We start from the raw sequence: 21,065 nt of genomic DNA on the forward strand, positions 1-21,065 counted from the left end.
TAAGCAGAGAGAGAGAGAGAGGCCTTGCTTTGAATTCTCAATGAGCCCCAGTACAAAGGCAGCCTTGGGTTGCATTGCCACTATCCTGACAGTTAGGCGTCTCTGTTCTTCTAGCTCGTCATACTTTGAGCTCACTTTACATATTCTGTCAACTTCTGTTGCTGTTCTTGCTCAGATTTTTGCCTGACAAATTTGCAGACAAAAACTACCAGTCTCTATATTGTTATCCTTTTAAAAAAAATTGATTGGCTTGGTGTTTTTGTCGAAAGCACGTTTTCCTTCCCCTTGCACTCACATCAGAGCAATTAGCGGTTCAATATCCTGCTCAGGGATACTTCAAAGAGATAACCTGGTAATAAAACCACTAAATATTTGATTAATGACCAGCCTGTTCTAACACTTGGGGTGCAGCTAACCCAGCTTTAGCTCTACATACTAAAATTATATTTGTGTCCCTATGAATGAAACACTTAGCACAAGGTCCAATCACAGGACTGAAATCTCCTCTGAGCTTCCTGTCAAACCTTGTGGCCTTAATCAGCTGATAGAGTTCATACCATAGACCAGTGGTTCCCAAAGTGGGGTCGGGACATCCTGCGACCAAGACGCCAAAACATGTAGAGCTCCCCCTGCTGACTGGCTGCAGTATAGGTCATCAATGCTGCCTCTATGTTAACAGATAAACATGGGTCAAACATTTAAAAAAATCAAACCTCATTTGCATTTTGTAGATACATTTTCCTTTCGCCATGATAGTAAGTTATAATCGTGCCTTTTTGTATTCAAGCCATCTTTTTTTCTTCTTTTTAAGTAAATGTAGATTTTTCGTTAGCAGAAGTGGAACAGCTCTTCCAGCCGCTCTCATCTGCACAGACCACTCTATGAACTACAGCAGGAAAAAAACTCTTTGTCACAAACCCTGTTAGCTGTCATGAAGGATGACTGTTTCCGTCTGATGATCTTTAACTGATAAAAGCAACAAAAAAAAAAGGATTATTTGTTTTGGAGGCAACAGCAGCTTTGCCTTCCTGCTACCACGAGGTCAAGTGTCCTTATAGTCATGACACGCCTTTACAGAAGCCTCTTTGTTTCCTCTGTGTAGAGGAAAACGTTTCCAAGAGCATGCCCTCTAATTTTCTGGGTCCAAAGATGTCGGACTTGACCTCTTTAACGGGCACAGATGCTTTATGCTTTATGTCTTTCAAGACCGAAAGTGTGTCAATTACCGGCGGCATCTCAGCCCGCGTGACAGCAGTATATGTCCAAAACTATATATGAATAATATTGGTCTCTTTAGATTGCCTGCAGGCAGAGACCTAGGAATAGCATCAGTGTAGTTTCAAAGCAGAGCAATTATCCCGGGCCAGGCTGGACGAATCGATTCCGGCAGACTTTTTAAATGCTTCTGGCCAATTATAAAGGCAGTGTTTCTTCCTCCTATACTGCCAGTAACCGGGGCGTCACCTACACGTCTGTGGCAGTCTATGTTCCTTCTTTGCTTTACTTTTTTTTTTTATATATATATATATCTGTTTTTCTCCCTTTTTCCAACTCCACCAGCAAGATATTCAAGTTATTATGAAGGGACACCCCTCCTCCTCCTCTTCCTCCTCCTCCTCGCATCACACTCCACGTGATCATAAGCAAGGTAGACAGTAGCTGCTGGGAGAGAGAGAGAGAGAGAGAGAGAGAGCGAGAGAGAGAGAGAGAGAGGGCGAGAGGGAGAGAGACAGAGAGAGAGCGAGAGGGACCAACTCGCTGCGACTCAGAGCGCACAGCACATACAGAGTAAACGGGAGGACCGCTCCGCTCGTGCAGGGTGAGCTGCTCGTTTCACCCGTGGATACTATTACACAACAACTGCCGCACGTCTCCAGACACTGTCCGTGGGATACGCTTGCTACACTATCTCACTTTCACAGTTTTATTACCTCCTTTTTTTTATTTTACCACCTTCCCCTCTTTATTTTCTTTCCCATCTGCCCTCCCCTCTCCTCATCCTCGAGCATCCTCCCCTTCCTTTCTCGCAAGTCTTCCTGGCTAACTTTTCCACCCGACTCCATCCCACACAGCCTCCTCCATCGCTCACTAACCCCCTCGACAGGCAGTTTATCTCTCCCCCCCCCCCCCACCCCCCCTCCCCATCCCTCTCCTTGCAGCAGCCACCCTTTGGATCGGGCGGAACCCCATTCGGTCAGTCTTCACTGGGGCATTGCTTTGCTACATGGGGCGCACGGTCTCGCTCGGAAAATGGTCTGCTGTCGGTCTCTAGGCGCCCCGCTGAACCTGCTGGGATTGGAGTTGCCGGTGCGCGTCTGCGTTTCTTTCCCACCTCGCCTGTGCTGTCGGGGCCAGTGAGATATGGGTGTCTCTGAGGCACCGATTGAGGAGCCCCGACGGCTGCGCCAGTGGAGCGGGACGGCGGGAGGCTGGCTCCGGATCACCCTAGTCTCGTTTCTCGCCACTTTACCTGTGGAGCAACTGCGCGCCTTCCCGTCCTCCCTCAGCGACTGCCAGACGCCGACCGGCTGGAACTGCTCCGGTGAGAGTGATTTAATGGAGACATAGTTTATGGCTCTGTTTCTGCTTTATTTTCATTCGCACACAATGTCCAAGTTAAGCATGTTGAACTATAAGACCAGCAGGATTACGCAGCAGTAAGGGAACGAATCAAAGTTTGGAGGATATTTTCTTGCAGACGCTTCTTTTTTGTGTGTGTGATTATGGCTCTGTGTTTGTGTCCTGGGTTTGTTGTCGGTGTTGCAGAGCGCACAGTGAGCTCTGCGAAGCCCAGTGAGGAGAGGATGCACAGTGTTTGGTGGGTTGCTTGATGTGCATATAGCCTGCTTGAGTTAGTCTAACTGCACGATCAGATCATGACAGAATAATCACCCGGCAGGCAGGGATCGATGATTTCGATCCGAGACCAAGTGAAAGCAGCAACACTGAGGACCATTTTAAGGCGAAATAAAGACGGGGAAAGATTTGGGAAGATTGTTGCCGGAATAACATGACGCACGCCACAGAAATAACACCAACACTGTTAGTTTTAGGATCGGACACTCACACAGAATTATTCTACCCTTGGTGTTCTCTTTAAATCTTCAGATTTGGACCAACATCCCATCGGGAAATAATCAATCTAGTTTGATGGTCGTATTTGGCATCCTATAGTTGTTTGATCGCGCCTTCCTTCGGACTAAATCTTAATGTAGTCGTTTCTTTTATAGGCCACCGAGCTGTAAACTTGTTTTCCCTCCTCGGTGCCCAAAGCGATAAAAGGATCGGGACCGGGGCTGCAGAGCACGCAGACAGCCTCGCCTCCCTTTGTAAATCAGCCGACTGTGCCGCCATATATTTCCCCTGTCGCCTGTCCAAGTCTGAACCCTTAAAATAGCTCCCAGCCGATCCCACACACTCACGGGCAGCAAGCAGCATCAGCAGCACCATTGATATTATAGCTCATAACAGCCACACATCAATACGGAGCCATGACTGCCACTTGCAGCCTGACACTGATTGTCGGTATCGTTGGATGACATGTTAATACAAAGAGAGGGGATGCATGTCCATGATATATTACAAGCATCATACAACGACTATATGTGTGGTGACAGGAGATTATAAAAACAGCCAGTGACTTCAGTGTGATTTATTTTCAGTTTCACCAATGAAATTCCCCTTCAGAAGACAGGAACCACATTTGGATATCAAAGTTTTAAAAATGAATTTGATTATGATAATGAACTAATTAAGACAAGCTTAATTAAAGCACAGGAGCAAATGAGAAATATCCTTTTTTTTTTGTGATTTGGAGCATTGCTGTCATTATTCTGAGCACCTTTGATAATTGAATTCTTTCAAATGAAGCTTTGGAGGGATTTCTCTTCTGATTTTTTTTTTTTTATGGGTGCTCTGTGTATTTTTGAAGTTTTCTTATAAGAATCCATTAGCGTTAATGAATAAGCTCATCTCAAACTTTGCACATATTCACCCTGGTGTCTGAGCCTCAGTTTGCATCTCTAGATTCTTGATCCACATCATATGTGTTGTTTCATATTTGAGGAGGATTTCCATGCCGCTGTTGATGTCAGTGATGATCCGCTGGTAATGCCCGATAATGCTAGACAATGCATCCTGTCCAAACACACACTTGCCTTTATACCGCCCCACTTCCTGACACACTCTTGTATTGCATTTAGACGGAGGCTTTTATCCAACACGCCTCGGAAGGGGGCTTAAGTGCTCATAATACTGAGTCCAATGCATGCACACGAGCATGCCCCCATCACTTAGAATTAATAGAACCGAACAAGTGACACAAGGCTCATTGTGAAAAAGAGAAAACCATCACTGTAATCATTAAAAACCAGGCAGTAATTGCAGTGGTTTAATTATCCACTCTTTGCTGTATATCGTGGACTTGCACATAACAACACTAATGTGTTACTGCTTCAGTCTGTATGGACAGAAGGGCGGGCTGAAAGAAGTGCAGTGATGAGTTCAATGTCACTTCAGTGCTAGAACGCGGATATGATGAGCAGTAGTGATCATATACTTGCAACGGGGCACCAGTTTCAGCAGTGCTGCCTTTTAAACAAGTAGAGATTCTGTTACATGGAAGAACAGGGTTTGACAAAGACTGTCATTCTGTTTGGTTTGCATCTGTGGACAGCCACGGACAGTCGCCATTGAAGGCATCACAGAGGCAGAACATAGGATCCTAAAATGCCCCTATAACACTGAGATAATCTTTGTTCTCTCTGGAGTGCAGATTTGGTCTGGAGATGCCTTAAGTGAACCCAGTGTGTCATCAGGATAAATATGTGTCAAACTGCAGTAAGCAGAACATGTGGAAACACTATTGATATGAGTCATATACATGTAAGTGAGAGGATTTGTTCCCTCTCTTTGACAGGCTTTCAGTTTGTCAGCTATAGCCACATATTTGGGGTCTCAAGTTGAGGTGTGTGAACCTGTAATCAACACAGAAGAATTTCCAAAGAGAAACTTACCCAAACATGAAAATATCCACTGCGGTGAAAGAGACCATTTCATAGAGATGATTAAAAAGAAAGGGTTATTTTGAGAATTTCCCACAACTTTAATGACCTGCTTCAATAAACCAGTAGGTAATGAGGAAGGGGATTGGTGGCACTTCTAGCACCTTTTCCCACAGGAAACATTTTCACACGTCAATGTAAGCGAAGGACAGTTGTGAATAATTCAATAAATTATTTCTAAATTGTATTTCGCTGCTTTTGTTTCTGCTGTTGTGCCTGCTGGTTAACTGTCACTCTGACAACAAGGCAGCTAGAGGTCTCCTGTGGAAAAGGTGTTTTGATCAAATTATTTGTAGATCAGATTTTTTTACACCTCCCGCTGGATCATGAATACGCCAGTAAAATGTGCTAATTATCCAAACTAAAAATACTGACAGTTAAAAACAGAAATTCCTACAAAGATCTACAAATATTGAACCAATATAAAATGATTCTTAAAAAGCTGAAAACATTTTGGGGCGCTGGTGGCCAAGTGGTTGGGGCTCGCCCCATGATCAGGGGCTGTGCTCCTCGTGGTTGGCGGCCCGGGTTAGGATCTGACCTGTGGCTCCTTTTCTTCATGTGGTTCCCCACTCTCTCTGTCCCTGATCTCTGACTCCATCCACCGTCCTATCTTTGTTAGTCGTTGTTGTTTCTTGGACATTGAAGGCAGACTGACCCTGAGATTTTCCTGCAGTCGCTTCATGTCCACTTTCATTCCAGCTCAGAAGCGAACTCCAAAGGGTGCTCTGGTGTTTATGTCATCCTACAAATCATCACCCTAACTATCTCAGAAATCCTGTGTCAGCCTGGCCCTAATCCTTCTCCATTTCCTCCATTCAGTTATTTATTGGTGCAGCTTGAATTCTTTTTTTTTTTTTTTTTCAAACAAACTTACCAAATCTTAACAAGTACGCAATGTTTGAATGAAGCTTGGTGCGATAGGAAATTACCCCACGATAAAAATCTAACGCTCAGTTAATTTAGTTTCTATAAGTGTAAATGAAGATAAAGATCCAACCCTGCTCAAACTATTTGGCAGGTTTATTATTATCCATGCAGCTCAGTCGACTGTGTAGTCATCATTTTGTGTAATTATCACAGTCAAAGCACTGGTGGCACTTTGCCTGTAATATTTTGGCTTGTTTCACTTGAGATAAATGAGTGAAGTCTGTATTATCTTTCAAAAGGTGCACTTGCAGACTTTGGCCACAAATCAGCGCATGTCTTTTTGCCATTTTATTCATCTCCATTTAAAACGAGTGGAAGCTTAGATTGTTTGTATGAATCCCTTGCTGAATGGCTCTCCTGGTACCAGTTGATCCAATTCAGTTTCCCAGAGATCAAACAGTATTTTTTTTTTTAACGCTGGTATTGTACGAGTGCTTACTGTAATATTTATTCTCCTCAATATCTCTCCTCTGGGGCCACTTCTATGCAGGGGCCACAATCCCTTCTTCCCTGAATCCCTCTGCCATTGTTGACTTATGTGATGCTTTGATAGTTGAAGTGACAGGGATGAGAGCAGAATATGCAAAGCCCCTCTGTAAATCCCATCAAGTGGAGTGAATTACCAGTATAGTCTGCAGGGAATCGCCCATCTGCTTTCAAGATTTGTCAACACGGAGGTCAGAAGAGCCTCTCTTGCATGCAGCTCTGCACCTATGGAAGAAATCTGTGAGTAATACGACTAGACAGCGGTATAGAGGTGTAATGAAAAAGAGAGCAAAATGAACTCGTTGGAAACGGGCTGCATTGAGGACGTTTTTTTCAGAGTTGTTCAATCGAAAATGTTTTATTTCCCCATGCAGAAATAAACCTCTTTAAAACCTTGCTGTAATTATATAGCACCCTGTTCTGATTATGATGTGAGTGCTTTTAGCGCTTAAGAGTTATTGTGCTTTTTAATAACCCCACATTATAAAGGCTGAACTGTAACTCTCCCCATGACAAACATTTAAAAACCTGTTGCAAAGTTGTAAAAAAAGAAATAAGGCCTCCGGCACGAGAGAGAGGTCAAGAAAGGATGTCTCACCAATGTGGTTATTCAGCCTTCATTATTAATTCAGCCTGCTTAATTATTGATCAGAACAATGCTTAAAACAGTGGGGTGGGGGGGACTCCTCGATCTTCTTATAGGGTTGTGAAATTGCAGGTATGCTAGGTAGGAGGAGATGCATTTGGCTGACAAGCTCTCTCTCTCTCTCTTAGAGGAGTAAGTGCTTCACTTGCCATCTTAATCGTTAGCATACAAACATTACCTTTTCAATATTTGATGTTTGCCAGCTTGTTTTCGTTAATTATTCAGCTCGCTGTAATCTCCTCCAGGAGCTGCAGGGCAGGGACAGGAAGTGTACGTTTCCAAGGCCTTTGACACCGTGTTACTTGGGCTGTGCATGAATCAAGCCGCTCTCATTAACATTTGGAGGAGGAGGTAGAGAGAGGGAGAGCGAGAGAGAGAGAGAGAGAGAGAGAGAGAGAGACTTTATTCAAAGAAAGACTAAAATGTTTTTTAAAAAGTCAACGACAAAACAAATGAATCCCCCCTCAATCACGAAGATGTATTAAAAAAATGGCAGCTGGGGCGGTGGTCAGCCTAGTGGTTATGGTGCGCACGCCATGCATGGAGGCTGTGGTCATCCAAGTGGGCGGCCGTGGGTTCGAATCCGACCTCTGGCTCCTTTCCTGCCTGTCATTCCTCACTCTCTCTGTCCACTGTCCATCGATATGGATTTTTGGGGCCGATACTGATATTGACATTAGGGGAAGCAAAAAATCAAGTACAATAAATCGGCCGATATTTTTCTGAGCTCTGTGTTCGATCTGTAGAGATAGATAGATATAAAAAAAAAAAACACATTTATTGTGTTGATCCCTCAAATGCAGTTTTTAAACACTTGTGGAAAAGATCTATAATGAAGACAAGATGGTCACTCAACTGGAAAGTAACTGCGCATGTACGTGCATCACGACTTGACATTCTGGAGGGTGGTGATGCTTGTTGTAATCCATATAGTGCCCTCTGCTGGTGAAAGAGAACTGCTAGTGTAATACAATGCATCTCAAATTAAATGATTTTTGACTGGTGAATGACTCATAATATCGGACGCATATCTGCGATAAAATTAGCCGATACAGATAGTCACTGGATATAATATCTAATATCAGCTGATATTATCGGTTGGCCGATTAATCGGTCGGGCTTAAGTTCTACATACTAAAAGTTCCTCACAATGAGAGTTGTGCCAACAAAGTTTTTGTTCAGGTAATTTATCTTTCAAATATAAAATCCAAATTTTGAATTGTGGAATACGAATTCTATGAAGTAAAATTTAAAAAAAAACAGTGACTGTCGTCTTCCCAGCCTATAGGGGTTGGAGGGGTGTGTCTAAATGCAGCATAAATTACCTGGAGGGGAAGAATGACAGGAAAGCTACAAAAGCAATATGTGGCGAACAATGAGGCTGTGTTACAGTGCCATTGGATTAACGCTACAAGCTGATGGGAAGAGTGAACAGGCCTTTTTTATTGTCAGCCTTACTGGACTGTCACTGAAAGCTTAATTTGTCATGTGTTCAGTTGGTCTAATTTGAAGGTCGAGTTAACAGTTAGCCCTGCTTTTATCATGACGGACATCGTTTTTTTTCCTGTGTTTATTCTGCTTAAACTCGACTCTTAACAAATTGAGTCACAGTCACATTTTTCCCAGCATGAAAAGAAACAGTGCTGGCTTTTGTTCCCGTTTCTACATCTGAAACAACTCATTCATCTCTCTCTCTCTCCCTCGCTCGCTCTCTTTTCTCTCTCAGTTAGCCTCCCGTTCTGTCTCTCTGTCTTTTTCTGACCCTCGTGGTGAACACTAGAAGGGGATTGTGGAGTGTTGTCAGGTAGAGTTAGAACCGTATTGTTGCATACAAATGTAGCTAACCCTTGCTTTTGAGTTCATGATGTAAAAGATTACATCAACCAGGATTAGTGAAAGAAGTAATACTTGTACCACAACTAGTTTTGATACTGCCTTGTATACGATAGTAAACATTACAACACTGTGAATTCAAATATCTCTGGGGTAGGTATAAACAACTCAGATGTTCACTATCAGTTAGTGATGGAACTAAGCGGCAACCTCTAGTGTGAAATAATGAAGCCAATGTGGAAGAGCGAAAACCTGCAGAGCCCCAGAAGTCACATACACATCAAATTTAAAAAATCCTGTTTTTACAGCAGAAATTAACATGTTTATGACGTGGTCCAAAATAAGGAAATAGGTCTGATTCGTTGTTGTCATTATGGGCACATTCTGTACGGGGTCGTTTTTTATAACGCATCCGTTTAGATTTTTCTAACGATACCAGCTACGCATAATTAGGCGCCTGATTGACAGTTGGGCATAGTGAAGCTGTTTGTCAGGAGGCTAAAAAAAATGGTCTCATCTCCAGCTTTCAGCATGTTATTAGTTTGACTGAAAGTTAGAGTGAGACAGGATTTCCAACATGGCGGCTGGTGTCGATGAGCCCCCGGAGCCCCTGCAGGAACACGTGGGTGAAGTCACTCAGGCTGTGTGCTTAAATATTTACAGTCTATGGGTGGAACAGATCACAGTCGATCAGTGATCCGTTTGGATCATCCCCAACTGTTTGGACCGCATGTGATCCATGGAAAATTCATCAACATGGTCTACATGTACCTGCGCAGTCTCACGGGAAAGAAGGCAGCGTTAAGTTGTGCATGTCAGCACTGCAGCGATCCACTCTACAAATAGGAAGACAAACTTTTGAATTGTATTTTTATGTAAGATTTTTGTATGGACTCTCGCACAGCAACAGGTCGTTAAGTATTGATAAAAGTGAATATGAATCCTTTGAATCAAACATTGCTTTGTCTTTTCTAACTGCTGGTATTGTTCATTTCAATTCAGTTTATTTAGGAAGGGGACAGTGCAAATTGATAAAACACATGATTATACATGGGTAAAAATGCCACAACTAGCCAAAACGCTACTTTTCATCTGTAGTCCCCTGGCCTCGATGTTAAAGAAGCTTTTTAAAATAATGATTAGTTAGCAAATGATGGTCTCTCACTAAAACAGCTGCTGATTATTCTACTCTCCTTCCTTACGCTATAACTGTTTTCTCTGCCCTTCTTGCCAGACTTCCTTTGCTAACCTTGAAGGCATGAAAACTACTGTATGTTCCATCTTTTTTGGAGGTCTTTCAAGTTCACTCAGGTCAGCTGATCACTTCCTTCTGTAGTGAGAAAAACTTCCCAGGAGAAAGGTTAAGGCACAGAAGATTAGAGGTGACATTCTCGGCCCGAGCCTGAGACCGGCCCACGGCCTGAAGCCGGGTCAGGTCACAATCCTACCCCCCGGGGCCAGGCCGTACTGGATTTATCTGGGCCCGATATCTGCACCACAAAGGATATGAAAGTGGTCGCTAACCTACTTTTTACTACTACTAAACCTCTGCTAAAAAATATTTGTATTCCTTGGCTTTTATGTCTGTCTGACTTTATTTACATTATGGTCCTTTTTACTGTGTCACACTTAAGTCAACTGATATTTTTAAATATGCTTTATAAAATAGTTCTATTGGATATCTTACATTTTCAATATATAGTTTTTAGGCATGTGACTGACCCAGGTTTAGAAATGTTGCGCGCACCATTGAACACTACACGTGGAGCTGCAGCACGGGCGTTTTGTATTTTAATTTCTCCAAAAAGATGCACGATGCACAAGAACATGTAGATATAATGAAAAACTGCAAGTTTTGGGCTTCAATCTCTAAAGTAATGGTGTTGTTTGGGAAGTGAAGAGAAAGAAAATCTTTATCATCAAAGCAAAGTGCTAACTAGCTTACATTTGCTATTTAACTTTATCTAACGTTAGTATCAGGGTCACTGTCAGCGGTCATTTACAGTCAGTGTCCTGGGGCAGTCATGTTGGTTAAAAGGCAGCAAAATGTTGCTCTTGTTAACACAATATTTTATGGCAGGATGAAGATCAGTCTGTTCTTTTCCTCCCTCACCAGGACACCAGGACAGTGGAGCGTCTAAGAGCTTTGATCCACAAACTCCTCCTCTCTGGGTTAGGGTTAACCCTAACCCTAACCCTGCTTGCATCTGAGACTGGTAACTTCTCCTTAGTGTACAGCAGAAAACTTTTCTTTCTGCCAGGTGGGCGTGTTGTCATGTGAAAGCTATGATATATTATCCTACTACATAGCATTCATGTTTCTAGTTCTGTTCTAGGTCACCTCGCTTGGCTTCGCCCTTATGTGACTATTTCAACTTTTTCTGAAATGTACTGTTGAGATACTTTATTTTGAGAATCCAGCCCCTGATTTTCAGTCAGGGTTTAGTATTTATTGTAACAATAATGGCAGTACAGAAGTATTTTACATCATGATTAATCACTGAGCAGATATTCCTTATCAAGACTTATTCAGTTATTTCAAAAGTTGTTTTCATCATAAAGGTCTCTGAGAGGCTCTGAGATACTGACATGATTATATTATTATTGATTATAATTCTGTACATTGAAATGCTTGTTGTAAAAACCTTTAAATGCTATCATAGGGATGTGGGTTAGGCCTGATTTTTTGGAGATACAAGCTCAAGTGTTAGGAGGAAAGAGCTCTGCAGCATTTACTGTCACGTTTTACTTTTCTTTTTTCTCTGACTTCACAGGCACTCTGTATTTCTTTTTAGGCAGGGGCTCTGTAGGTGTCAGGAAAGCATTTGGGCTCAGATATGTATCACAGGTGCCTGTGATCGAACAATAACAGTAAATGCTTTACTTTGTTAAATTGTCTGGATGTAATACTCTGAGAACTCTGTGTGTGCAGAGCTGTCAGGGTTTGTTTCTTTAGCTGCTCGACAGGGAAAACGATTTGTGTAGATAGTTGCAGGAATAGGAGATGTTGAGCTATTTTCCATGTTCAAATCTAAACTTCCCTTTATGTTGTGTTGTACCAAACACATCATTAGTGAATCCAATAGTTGTATGAGGTAGCTACAAATAATACAAAGAGGAGTTCATTTGCATACTGAATTAGTAACAACACAGTTAACACATATCAAGTAGTTGTTTGATAGCATGTACATACAAAGCATAAATGATCTTAAGCCATTATATCACATTTATTAAAGTTTCTTTCTGCAATAGTTAGGCCCACAACTACGGGCCTACCAACAATATACTAATTACTGCTTATTGGTAGAAGTTAAGGAGTGTGTTGTACATTAAATAAGGGGCTTAGATGCTTTCCTTCTTATTTGCTTTATTTTTTATTTTTTTGGCTTCATTTGATGGGACAGCAGAAGGGAGACAGGAAAAGTTGGGAGGTGGGATTCGAACCCACACACGCCGTGATGAAGACTTTTGCCTATGAACATGGGGAGCACTATGTAATTGCTAGGGCAATATGGCATCTGTTAGCGTTTGCTTTTTAGCTGGGCCATGTACAGTAGCCTATATTCAGTTTGTTGAGGATTTTTGCACCCCCGTTTGGAAGTGGTGACTCTCATATCTGTACCGATCTTGTCCTGTACATGCTTAAGTATGTTTTTTTAAACAAAGCATGTCCTCCTGCTTTAACTCTCAAATATTTTTACTTTGCTGTGAAAAAAAAGTCTGTCTGTCTGAAGAGTGCTTTCAAGCTCTATGGCAGCATTTTAGATTAACAATTCAGAAATGATCAATCTTGTGGCACAGATGTCCTAGCGGTTAGGTCGCTTCCCATACAGATGCTATATTCCTCCAGGCGGGCGGCCCAGGTTTGAGTCTCACCTGGGGCTACTTTCCCGCATATCATTCCCCACTCTCTCTCGCTCCCTGGTTTCCTACTCTATCCACTGTCCTATCCAATAAAGGCAGAAATCCCCAAATTAAAGATCAAACTTTATGCTTATGGTCTTGTTTGCTTCTGTAGGTGTAGAGACATCTTTATTCATTTCATCCTCTCTCAAAACCAGCTTAAAAAAACCTGACAGGCACTTTAAGTATTAAAATAAAATCTAAAATCCTTCTTTCATTCTTTCTACCAAGCAACTACTTCATGGCTGACATGGACGTGAGCTCAACGTTTGAAAAGGGATTGTAGCGATGGACACATTTATTGTTTTGGTAAAAAAAAAAAAAAGAAGGTTGGGCTGTATCACTTGGATGATAAGTCCTTTATTATCACTTAAATGTAATATGTAATAACATTTTAAGAGAATTGCATGCCTTAAGCCCCACACTGACAAGAAAAAAGAATTGCCTCACCGTTTGTAGCGTAAATCTATATTTGTTCTGGCTTTGAGGAAGTCATTGTCATAAAACGAATCGAGAGTTGTGCGTCTTGAGTCGTCTTTGAAGCCCACACCGTGTTGGCCGTGATGTGTGATCAGCGAAGTGATCATCTGTGGTGTTTACTCTATTATGTTTTGTACTTGTTTCATTCAGATACTTGACACCCGTAGAACGAAAGTGACACTTGTGTTCTTGTGAAAAGTCATCAGAAAGATCTCTTCTGTGATTTCAGTTTATCTTTATAAATACCAATGCTGCTGTTCATGAGATGATCAGGATGATTGAATCAGTAATGAATTAGTCAGTAAGTCATTCGTGTTCTGCTTACTGGCTGCTGATAGCGTCCAAGGCCACACATCTGTTTCTTAGTTAAAACAAAGGACAGTTTAATGGTACATGGAGGAGCCATATTCCCATCTAATTTATGTTCTTTTAAGAACAATTGATTGCTTTCTCCTTTGGTTTCCTATAGCCTGCTTTCCAGGAAACCTTGTGAAAAATGCTAAGATATCAAAGTATCAAAAGTGTAGCTTGACTTCTAAAGAAGATTTAAAAAGGTAATAAAATATAGGCCTTTTCTTTTTCACAGAGTCTACCAGCTGGCATGAAAGGCAGCTGATATTTTCCTATCATTTATATACTCCTAGCCAGCAGTTTGATTGTCACCATAACAATGCCTCTCCCTGCTGAGCGCCATCAACATGTCAATTGCCAGGGTGCCAATTTTTTTTTTTCTGTGGGTTTCCAGATTGCCTTGTATGGCCCTCTTGGGGCTCAGGGCTTTGTTCCATCCATGCAATCCAAACGTTGAGGCCTCTCATGTCACTGTTCTTGGCTGGATGATTGTATTTTTGCACTGAGAGCTTGCACTTCATAGTCTTTCAGGAGCCCTGGCAAATAGCAGGTTCAATTTTAGTAGTGGACTTCTCCTCCGTGGTGTATTATTGCCTGACCGGTTTTCCCATACCAAGGAGGGCTATTAGCTATAGAGAGGAGCATAAGTTGTTTCAGTTAGGAGACAGAAGGGGTTGAGTCCTGTTGTAGAGCCTGACCAATATATCAGCTTGCCGATATCATCAGATGTTAGCGGCCGATAACACATAAATATCAATGTCTCTGTGTTTGTTTTCCTATTTAATAACCTTTTTGCTGAACATTTAATGCAGAAAATATTGTTTGGCATTATTTAGCGATGGTGTTTGAAACACTCTCAGCACTGTCTGCAGCACATGCAAGCATCAAGACCCGCCATCATCTTCTCAGCACTTACACTCGTTGACAATATTGGTATTCTGTGAAAAGGTGATTTGTATTGAGACTAGCTTTCCAAGTACCTTTTATTTTAGAGAGAACAGTGGATTGAGTTAGAAATTAGGGAAAGAGAGAGTGGGGAATTACATGCAGGAACGGAGGCACCGGTCAGATTGAACTCAGGCCGCTTGCTTGGAGGACGATAGCTTCCGTGCGCGCATGAACCACTGGGCTACTGGCGCCTCACACTATTTGAATTTAAAGGCAGAATGTGCAACATTTTACACATAAATACAGCAGAAATCAAATATATCCTCTGTTAATGTCTCTCTGAGTCATGACTGTCTACAATGAGTGAGAAGCGTGAGTCCCATCAGCTGTACTGCCGTGTTTACATCATGTATACATGGACGGGACGACCTTGAGAATAAATCTGTTTCAGTCAAGGACTAGAGAAAAGAAGAATAACATACTCACTACTTATTTGGATGTCACGTAAGTGTGTTTAGATCTCGGTCATTCTGTGTCAATCTATGTGCAATGTGAAGCTATGAATTAACCAAAGTGTGCTAACATTAGCCTGCTAAAACAATAATGCAGGACACGGGCAATTGTAGCTCGAGCCAAGAGAAATTCTGTCCGCCGCTTGCACTCAACAGTGCTTAACTATGGTGCATTTTAATTCATAACTCCCTCATGCGAACGCGAATGGAGAGGGATTGGAGGTGTGCTGCTGGGGGAGAGCGGAGGCTTCAGAATAGCGGAGGTTAGCAGTTTGTTGTTTGTTTTTGTTTCATGCTGGTGCTCAAGGGCGACATCTACTGGATCAAAACGTTGCACATTCTTCCTTTAAGATCAAATTATTCACTTTACTTGATATATATCTGTAGTTGATTATCACCCCCCAAAAATATTGGTATCAGCCCCATACATCCTGTAATCAGTTAGGATTCAGGATTTAGTCACTAAAACTTGATGTCAAATATCTGGCCAGTAATGTAAGGTAAAGGACAAGCTTTCAAAGGAGCTCACTTTGAGCTTTATATTTGAGAACAGCACTGCTAAAAGGTTTTATCAATTGTACCTGAAACACTCCAGAAGATTTAGTAAAAAGGTAGTTTCAAACTGATGGACTAGAAGTAGTTATTGAAATGCATCATTGTGAAGGTATGGAAACCTTGGCTGTGTATGAATGAAACATTCTTTACAGTCGTGCCTGATGCTGGGGGAGTGATAGTTGTAAGAGTTTAACATGAAAATAAAAAAACATGTTGAAGTGTCCTTGAGCCTGACAGTGACATCCTGCTGCAGGAGAGCTGTTAGCTGAACTTGACATTTATTCACTCTTTAGAGGACCGCAGTGCATAAAGGGGGCTACCTGTATGAACACTCAACGTGGAGATATCTGAGAACACTGCAGTTTTCTGGTTGAATACGGCTGATTTGAATAACCTGAAATATAACTCAAAAGTGATGTACCTGACTCACCATCTGGAGGAGCAGATGCATTTTTCACACCAGCCTTAATCAACTGTGTCATACATAAAAGAAGACTCGCTTTAATTCATGAAGACTTGTTTATTGTGCAGCAACCATTAACAATGCATGCTTATTTGATACCAGTCACACGGGTTAAACATTAAGTATGCATACTTCCTATTTTAAACCATTTTTCACGAGGACACACAGCATGAAGTGAAACAAATAAAGGAACAAACCCACACTGTTCATCGTCACGATTAGTATCTTTGATGTTGTCGGCTTCAAATTCCAATTTCACCACGCATTCTGCCGGCGCTCCTTGGATAACTGTATTTTTCACATTAACTGCTTCATTGATGTTTGATAAATATTTTAAACTTCCAAGTCCACAATTTGCTCCCCCCCCTCTACCCTTTAAACGTTAAACATTAGGTTTCAGGTAATTAACCAAACCAGTGGGCACAATGGCCGCTGTAAAGGATGACGATTAATCAACATAAATCCAGTCAGCCGTCACACTGTTTCTGTCCTACAATGACACCGCTCTTCTGTTTGTACAGGCCGAGTTGAGAGACGGCTTTGTCATTACTTTGGAAATTAAGTATTTAAAGGATTAAAAACAAAAAATAACTCCAGGCCTTAAAAGAGACCGTCCACAGTGATTCTCCTTGTATGTTGCCTCCCTTTAAGACATTTAAGTGCAGCCTTGGACATACAGCTTTGTTTCATCTGTCTATTTTTCATGCATGGCGTTAGATGCGAGTACTTGACATAAGCTCTCTCAAAACCAACATCAAGCAGTACGTTTACGTGCAGTTAGAAAAAGTAGATTTGTGAAAGTCCAACTCCAACTTTTCAGCGTTGCTTGCAAACTTGATGTTGATTGTTGGTATGTGACGTTGGTCTACTGGAAGAAGGTTGAGGAAATAGCTGAAAAGTGGCAAATCACCACCGACCGTAACAGAGCCAGAGATATTACCAACAATGAATCACTTTCACCCTCAGTGCTTGTACTGATATTGGGACAAGGACAGTTCCAATTAATTACCCTAATCGAGTTATAACCGCAAATCGATTTAACCGTGCAAGTGAACATACTGACTGTTCATGTTTGAATGTCATACATTGTCTGTGTCAGGGAAGGAGCCCTTATGTATGTCACTTATGTTACCATCAAAGTTGACACAAACATAACTGGGGATCCCATACAAACGCTAAACAAAACATAAAAATGTAAATCCAAGGAGAGATAACAAACAGCAACATCAATATAAATCAGCAGTTCAGAGTGTCCTGGAATCTTCTTTTGCATATCTGAAGATCAATGCAGATACTGATATATCAGTGATAATCTCCTAAAAGCATTGCTTTATCAGTCAGGCTCGAGTGTCTCTTAACGCTGATGTAGCAGATGTAGAGATGCATAATAATGCTTGTGTTTTTGCACTCAGTTCTCCAAATCTACACTCTCTAAACAAATTGAGAGTCTTCTTTTGGGAATAAATACCATCCCAAAATAGATTGAAATCATATCCTTTCATGTTATCTTCAGGAAAAAATTAAACCATTTTAATATCAAAAAGTCAAAGGGTTCGCCTCTGCAAGTGGATTTTTTTTCCTCCTCATAATTGGATGAATTTTGCCTGTGCAAATATTGTTAGTATCATATCATAATGAGGTGAGCTTTTTCACCAGTGTTATTTATATCTTCAACAAATATTGAATAAAGTATCACCCTCTCTTCTGTTTACCTCAAAATTAATGATAATACCCTGAATGGTAAAAAAGCCCTGCTGGGAATATCTGTGGTTGCTTCTTTATGGATGAAATTAACAACTCTGCCAGCTGGAATTTGGTTTGATATTGACTTGTGTACCTTGAAATGCAAAAGCCGACATATACATGTGGCTGCTTTCTGTAAGCAATCAGTTCAGGTAGACTAATAGCCTCGAGCTCAGTCTACAGTATCATGCCCATGTGACTCTGTGATTTAATTCAGGATGCTTTGTTGGAGTCATTTGAGAGCTCTAACGCAGCCTGAATCGGATCAGGCACCGGGTTTGCCTCTACAGGACAACGCCCGGGTAGACAGCGCTGTTGTAAACAAACGAATATTACAGGGAAAAAGATGAATAAATTAGTTGTGAAACAAAGACGATGCGGATTCTTTCATACAGCACACACAATGATGTGAATGATAGGCTCTGGCAGACACCAGATGTCACATCCATTGAACACCTGTGGGGGATTTTGGACTGACACAATAGACGGTGTTCTCCTCCACCATCATCAAAACACCAAATGAAGAAAAATCTTTTGTTCATCCCACCAGTAGAGTCCAGGGAACAGTGTTGTTAAAATGTATTTCATCATGTTTGGCAGCGAAGGACGGGATTGCGTATGAGCATTGTCTTTTCAAAGTGGACAAGTGTGTGATCAAAGTGTGTATCGTGCTGTGGGAGCCATGACTAATGGTAGACACTCATTATGAGTGACCCTGAATGGGGTTCAGCTCAGAGTTGCTTGAGGGATGAACAGAGAAGCGCTTAGTCACTGATGTCTCTTTTTGGCTCTCGCCCTCCAGGTTTTGATGACCGGGACACAGACCTGTTTTTGTGCGACACCAACACATGCAAGTTTGATGGGGAGTGTCTAAGAATTGGGAACATGGTGACGTGCATTTGCGACTTCAAGGTAAGACATGTTGTCTTTTTTCTTATAAGCTGTTTGATGTTGAAGCATTTTGGATGGAACTGAACAAGAATGTAAAGGTGATGTCCTAGCTTTAGGTTTCAGGGTTCAAGGTTCAAGGTTTTCTTTATCATCAGTGTGAGAGGCAGTCATCAGTATTTTATACATTCATCCAGCCAACAGTAAATACAACATAAAAAGTCCCTTAAAAGGACAATGGGAGCCGGGATAGATACGCTATTTAATAAGTAAGGAAGCTTCATGTATATAGCACTATTCACAGACAAAGGTCACAAAGTGCTTTCCATCCACATAGAATAAAATACAGAAATAAAGACACAACACAGGGTTGACTCACAGAGCGACAAATCTAATCCTGGTATGACCAGGAACAATAATTGGCAGAGTAAAACATAGACCAAGCACACAACAAGTATCTGGGTGGACATGATGAACCATAGGACTGTCTTAAAATATATGTTTTTAACTGATTTTTGAAGGACTCAAAGGGGTCAGAAGAACAGAACCACATGGGCAGAGAGATCCTGAAGACGATAGGTCCTCTTGTCCTGTACGCTGGCAGGCTAAATCTGCGTCTACAGGACAGCACATTTAACTCTGAAAACGAAGGATGGCTGCAATCAGCAAAAATTGACTTTATCGTCTAATAAGTCCTTACTTTGGTCAGGTGTGTTAGGCTGCAAAGGATCTAACCTTCAATTTTAACATGCCTTTTTTAAAGCCACTATAAAACCAAAAACTCTGGAGCATAGTGTTGGGAATGGATAAAATTGATTATTTCTAAGTCAGAACTACTTACATGGCTTATAGTTGCAAAACTGGAGAAGTATCATAGTTTAAGGCCATTTCAGCCCATTTTATGTTTGTTGGTTACATTTCTGAAATGAACACATTGGGCCCTTGTCCTGGATGCTATCAGGGTTCAGTCTAATGTTAGCATCTTTGTGTTGAGTGTTGATGTTTCACAGAGTACGGTCCAGACCTGCTCTTTTTGTGTAAAGTCTCTTGAGATAACATTTGTTATCGATTGGCAGTTTTCAAATAGAGACCGATTGCTTGATTGATTGATTATACTTTCATTTTGATTTTGTTTACACTCCAGCCGCCTTAACAAGGATGGCCTGGAAAGAAAACAACCGTAGATAGTCCTAATTTAAAAACCTTGAGTTTTGTGATTTAAATTAACTTGTGGTCAAATGAACAACAGTAAGAGGAGGCCAACATGATAAAAAATGGAGCTAACATTAGCTTAATTCAAAGCTAGATATAACATAAACATCTGCGAGTGAGGATGGTCATATCAGCCTACAACATTGATGGCTGCTCACTAGAAATGCTCAGCATGCTTTTGTCCACCTCTGTCTGAAATCCTAGACTCATTGTTTCAAACCAAGACGTTTGAGCAGCATGTCTGTCACCATTATGATTGCAGAATGTACTGGAGAGAATGGAAAGCATGACGAGGCGTAGCAAAAGTAACTGCTGGTGGCGAGGCGAGGCTTCCCTGGAGGGCTGACATGTATTGTTGTACTTGCACAAGATTTTGTCGAGGATTCCAATCATCCCTCTTTTTTGATTCGCTTTCATAGTGTGATTCTTCAAGAAGGGTCTTGAAGTAAGAATAAATTGGCTAGAGATATAGACTGCTTTGACTGACACAGCATGTAACCATAATGACATCTGTCTCTAGAATCATTTTCATTTGAAAGGTAATACACTTTTAAAGTCAAACCATTTTTTAAAGGGTTGTTTATTTATATATTCGACTGGATCGAAGTCCATTGTCTTGATTGGACAACATTAGCCCCAGGGGGAGGGTTTATAGATCCCTATGAAACCCCAATGTCACTCTCTTAGACCAATGTACGCTCTCTGCATTCATAAAAAAAGATGGCCCCTGATGAGACCAAAGACTGAAAGGTGCTCGTTAATGACATAAACCTGGGAAATTATGCTGTTCTTGATAATGACTCATACTTAACTTTACGACCAGACCTATAATAAAAACGGAGCAAGCCAGTCAGCCGAGTATTGATTTTGGTATAACATTTGCGAGCTCTGCAGACTAATATCCCATGCAGGGCCCCAGATATATGAAGCCACTGGGATCTGAAGAGGTAGCATGTGTTCTCATCCGTCGCTTTTATCAGCACGTCATCAGTGCAGCCAGGCACTAGGCAAGCTGACACTCGATTGGTCACCGGCTTTTATCTCAATTTCGTACTTCCCTTTGGAGCAAACGTTAACAGAGGCCTGCAGATAAATGGCATTACAGCTCCATT

At 41.5% G+C, this 21,065-nt stretch overlaps 1 protein-coding gene across 1 annotated transcript in view; it reads left to right on the forward strand.

Annotated features, from left to right (window-relative positions):
* Nucleotides 1–1,708: 1,708 nt before the first annotated feature.
* tmeff2a (transmembrane protein with EGF-like and two follistatin-like domains 2a) overlaps nucleotides 1,709–21,065 on the forward strand; it is a 127,875-nt gene continuing 108,518 nt past the window's right edge. The window contains exons 1-2 of the mRNA XM_061053833.1: nucleotides 1,709–2,542; nucleotides 18,656–18,765. Of these exons, the coding sequence (XP_060909816.1) occupies nucleotides 2,362–2,542; nucleotides 18,656–18,765 (291 nt within the window). The 5' untranslated portion in view covers nucleotides 1,709–2,361. The remainder of the gene's footprint in view (nucleotides 2,543–18,655; nucleotides 18,766–21,065) is intronic.

The sequence above is a fragment of the Labrus mixtus genome, chromosome 13, assembly GCF_963584025.1.
Source record: "Labrus mixtus chromosome 13, fLabMix1.1, whole genome shotgun sequence".
Lineage (NCBI taxonomy): Eukaryota > Metazoa > Chordata > Actinopteri > Labriformes > Labridae > Labrus > Labrus mixtus.